At 43.5% G+C, this 5318-nt stretch overlaps 1 protein-coding gene across 1 annotated transcript in view; it reads left to right on the top strand.

Annotated features, from left to right (window-relative positions):
• The window catches only part of NLRP9 (NLR family, pyrin domain containing 9), a 46187-nt gene that overhangs the window by 21596 nt on the left and 19273 nt on the right, over positions 1–5318 (top strand). Inside the window, exon 4 of the mRNA XM_011932577.1 lies at positions 4811–4978. Within this exon, the coding sequence (XP_011787967.1) occupies positions 4811–4978 (168 nt within the window). The remainder of the gene's footprint in view (positions 1–4810; positions 4979–5318) is intronic.

Here is a 5318-nt window from a genome sequence, read left to right on the forward strand (position 1 = left end):
ATCTCAGCTCACCACAATCTCTGCCTCCCAGCTTCAAGCGATTCTCCTGCCTCAGCTCCCGAGCAACTGGGATTATAGGTGTGCACCACCACACCCGACTAATTCTTGTATTAGTAGAGATGGAGTTTAACCATGTTGGCCAAGCTGGTCTCGAACTCCTGACCTCGTGGTCCGCCTGCCTCGGCTTCCCGAAGTGCTGGGATTACAGGCGTGAGCCACCGTACCCGGCCTGGCTGATGTCTGGAAATTGGACTTTGGGAGAGTTTCCATCAACCTAATTGATAAGAATGGTTCACTGTTCCTGAACTGTACCAACACTGTGGTTTATACTGAACGTCTGGTTTCCTTCAGTGACTTTTGAATTTTAGCTCATGCTAGGCAGAAGGTGCCTATATTACAAGCTCCAGTAAAAACCACAGACATTGAGTCCTTCATGAGCTTCCCTGGTAGATGACGCTTCACATGTGTTCTCACATTTTGTTGCTGGAGGAATTTATTGTGTCCCGGTGATCCCACAGGGAGAGGACTCTTGCAAGCTTGTGTCTCATTTTCTCTGGATTTTTCCTATGTTCCTTTTCCCCTTTGGTGGTTTCTCCTTTGTATCCTTTTGCTGAAATAAATTATGGCCATTGTATGACTGTATTGCAAGTCATACGAGATCTCCTAGCAAGCCACCAAAGCCAGGAGTGATCTTAGGGAGCGCAGTGTTTCTCTGTTGACTAAACCTCTGTGATGGATGGGGATACCTTTACCCTCACATCCTCAGCATCTAGAAAAATACAAAGCTTTGTACAGGCTCACTAAACATCCATTGAATGAATGCGTGCTGAAAATAGTGAAGGAACTGACTCATAAAAGAATTTCTAAAGATCCCACATAGATAGTAAAAAGTGGACCTCACTGAACTTTTTTTTTCTGGAAAATATGTCAAAGTAGGGACTAGCTTGGTTATAAGGCATGAGCAGTATCTGAATTTCAGTGTGATGTGAGGAATAGTAGCAAGGAAGAAGTGGTTAGTGGTCTTGCAATTAAGACATTTGTCGTTGATTTTTATTGTATAGATTCAGTCTTAAAGCACAAGAAGTCATTGATTTTTAGATGAGATCAATGGCAATGTGAAGCAGAAGAACAGTAATCCGGATAAACCTGGGTGAAGGCGTGAATTAAGATGTACATGTCCTTCCTAGGAGCCTTAAGTTACAAAATGAGGATATCAGTGCTTCTTCACGGTCTTAATGACAGTGAGAATAAATCACTGATCTTTTATTTAAAAAAAAAAAACAACTTTTTTTTAATTAAAAAATTTTTTGTGACAGTCTCATTCTGTCGCCCAGGCTGGAGTGCAGTGGTGTAGTCTCAACTCATTGCAACCTCCGCCTCCCAGGTTCAAGCAATTCTCCTGCCTCAGCCTCCCAAGTAGCTGGGATTACAGGTGCCCGCCACCACAACTGGCTAATTTTGTATTTTTAGTAGAGACGGGGTTTCACCATGTTGGCCAGGCTGGTCTCAAACTCCTGACCTCATGTGATCCACCTGCCTTGGCCTCCCAATTCATTGATATTTTACACAAAGTTCTTTAGTTCAGTGTCTAGCAAATATCATTAGATTCATTTTAAGTTGTCCAGGAATGATAGAGATAGTCTGGTCATTTCTCTTCTAAAGTATCTAGCCACATGTCTTGAAACTGAAAAATGGGCTGGGCGCGGTGGCTCATGCCTATAATCCCAACACTTTGGGAGGCTGAGGCAGGCGAATCACAAGGTCAGGAGATTGAGACCATCCAACCTGGCTAACACGGTGAAACCCCGTCTCTACTAAAAAATACAAAAAAATTAGCCGGGCGTGGTGGCGGGCACCTGTAGTCCCAACTACTGGGAAGGCTGAGGCAGGAGAATGGCATGAACCCGGGAGGCAGAGCTTGCAGTGAGCCGAGATCGCGCCACTCACTCCAGCCTGGGCCACAGAGCGAGACTCTGTCTCAAAAAAAAAAAAAAAAAAAGAAATTGAAAAATGTTCTTCCTTCATTTTGGTTCTGTACATGAAATGATAAATGCAGTTGCTGAGATGAATAAAGAATCAGAAGCCGGGGCTCGTTCCTTCAACACCGATTTTAATGCCTCCCCAAGGTTAGGGTTTAGGGAACGTTAGAGGTATCATCCAACTTCATCACTCACATGGAATGGTTAGTTGAGATCCTGTTCTATTTGCTTTATCAACTTTTTTCTCCCTTATAGTTAAGGGAAAAGTTATACTTGAGAAAAAGTGATAATAGTTTCTGGAAGCAGAGTGGCGTCAGTAGAGGCTGAGAGAAGTAGATTCATTCCTTGGGTTACGTAGGGCAGACTAATCACAGACGGATCTGCCCAAACATGTGTGTATGTTCCAAACACACATACCTTCAGCGTTCCTTAATCCCTAATCTTAGGGAGGCACTGGAGTTGAAGTTGAAGGAATGAACCCAGACTTCTGATTCTTTATTCATCTCAGCAATTGTATTTTTTTTTTTATCATTTATGTGCAGAAAAAGGAAAAAGTTGACAAGACAAAGAGTCAACAAATGGTATCATAATCAACTCTTCTATTTTAGGTTGCCCCTTTTCCTTGAGGTTGATTATCCTGAAATGGTGATGATTCCTGATTACAGGTTCATCTTTGTGACTGTTTTCCCACCATATTGTCTGTTGACTCGATTGTTTGCTGCTGGCCGATGGTTGACGTTCACTGCAGCTGCCTGGTTAACCAATCCCGGCGCTTTCATTAATGTGATGTGGTGGCTTGAGGGCCGGATCTTCCCGTCTTTTGTGCCACCCGCCTTTCTCACAGGTGTCTCCAGATATCAAGGGGTTTCCTTGTTTTTTCTTTTTCTTTTATTTATTTATTTATTTATTTTTATTTTTATTTTTATTTATTTTTTTTGAGACAGAGTCTTGCTGTGTCTCCCAGCCTAGAGTGCAGTGGCGAGATCTGGGCTCACTGCAAGCTCTACCTCCTGGGTTCAAGCAATTCTCCTGCCTCAGCCTCCCCAGTAGCTGGAACTACAGGTGCCCACGACCGTGCCCGGCTAATTTTTTGTGTTTTAGTAGAGACGGGGTTTCATCATGTTGACCAGGGTGGTCTTGAACTCCTGAACTCAGGCAATCCACCCATCTCGGCCTCCCAAAGTGCTGGGATTACAGGTGTGAGCCACCATGCCTGGCCTGGATTCCCTGTTTTCCTGTGGTAGCACTTCCACCTGTCAGTTGTACCAGACTCTGCTCACTGGCTGCATAGATCCCTGTACATCTCCCGTCCCTGTCACCAGCTCCTGGCTTCCTTTATCTCTGGCAGGTGGTACCAGGGTGTTGCTGATATATTTAGGGGATCACTCTGCCCACAGTCCCCACCGTTCCTCCAGCCTGCCGTTTCCCTCTGTGATCTGCCCTTATCTGTCTTTTGATTTTGGTCCACTCAAAATTCCCATTCTAGTTTTTGAACATGGTAAAATATTTACTTTTAGAATTCTCCATCATTTCTTAAAGTTGACTAGGAGAGAAATCAAGGTGTTCTCATCTGTTCTAATACCAGGAGTCATATAGAGCAAGTTTTATGTGTCATGTATTTATTCTTACGTGTGTCTGGTTTGTAAATACACATTTATCAGGCTGATAAATACATATATATATCTGGTTTATACATAAATTTGGTCTGGATTGTAAGTACATGTTCTGGTTTCATATTTGTCTGGTAAATATATATATCTGGTTTATAAATACATATTTGGTTTGCAATTACATATTTGGTTTATAGATACACATATATGGCATATACATGTAGATATTAAAATAAAAGCCAACATGAACTGGCCGTGTTCCAGGCATTACAGTAAATGCTAATTTCTTTTTTTTCGGTGACAGAGTTTCGCTCTTGTTGCCCAGGCTGGAGTGCAGTGGCACAATCTCAGCTCACTGCAACCTCCGCGTCCTGGGTTCAAGTGATTTTCCTACCTCAGCCTCCTGAGTGGCTGGGATTACAGGCACGCACCACCATGCCCAGCTAATTTTTTGTATTTTGAGTGACGGGGTTTCGCCTAGTTGGCCAGGCTGGTCTCGAACTCCTGACCTCACATGACCTACCTGCCTCAGCCTCCCAAAGTGTTGGGATTACAGGTGTGAGTCACCATGCCTGTCCTTAAATGCTAATTTCTTAATCACCATGACCATATCTGTGTATTTCATGAAGAGACTGGGCCACACAGCCATTAGGTCATTTGCCCAATCTTGCAAAAGCAACAAGGAGAAAAGCAAAACATCAAATCCAGTTTCCTGTAACTCTGGAGCCTGAGTTTTTTGACACTACATAACACCGTCTCCTTTATTTAAAAAAAAAAAAAAAATCTTAGTTTTAAAACAGAAATGGGTTCTTTCCTTGGGTAACACAGTTTTGCTTGGAGCATTAATTCAGATATGTGTGTGTCTATTTTATGTGAGGCATTAATCTCAGAATTCAAAGAGGTACAAGTATAGTTTGTTCCCGTCCCCATGGGGCTCGGTTTAACATGGGAGTCGTCGGACTCATTTTCCTTATAGGTTTGCTGTCATGTAGAAGTGGAGGGGCTAGGGAGAAACGGGAAAGTTCTAAGCAGCTTGAGCCTCTGTGCTGTCTGGTGTCTGAAGACCCCATCGAGAAATAATTTATGGCCAGGAGTAACCAGAATTCCAGAAACTGCGTGGTAAGGCCCAGCGTTCAGGGCAGGAAGAATCGTACAACAGGTGTCTGGCTTTGTGCTGGGATCTCATTGCGTGACGCTATTTTTTGTTTTAATCTTTTGCAGATTTACTTCTATGCTTAACTTTGGACATGATTCAGAATTATTTAAGGCAGTTCTTCACAACCCTCACCTGAAACTTCTGAGCCTGTATGGCACCAGCCTCTCCCATACTGACGTCAGGCACCTGGGGGAGGCGCTGAGACACCCAATGTGCAAGATAGAAGAGCTGATGTAAGTCCGGGCTGTTCGTGCCGAGTGGTGTTGCTTTCCAAGGTGGGCTTTGCGGTTTGAATATTCTTGTTCTCCTTCCTGGAAGGTCATTGCTTCAGTCTTCGTCTATCTTGTTTTTCATCTTTTGAATTTCAGTCTCTCTTGTAAGGTGAAGGTAGATTCTGCCTGGCAAGGCCTCCTCTCAGAAGGTTGATTTCCGCCCTCCCATCTCTCGTACTCACTTTAATTACTTTTAATTACTTTTTTTTTTTTTTTTTTGGAGACAGGGTCTCACTCTGTTGCCCAGACTAGAATGCAATGATGCGATCTTGGCTCATTGCAACCTCAGCCTCCGGGGTTC

Source organism: Colobus angolensis, unplaced genomic scaffold (genome assembly GCF_000951035.1).
Source record: "Colobus angolensis palliatus isolate OR3802 unplaced genomic scaffold, Cang.pa_1.0 Scaffold96, whole genome shotgun sequence".
Lineage (NCBI taxonomy): Eukaryota > Metazoa > Chordata > Mammalia > Primates > Cercopithecidae > Colobus > Colobus angolensis.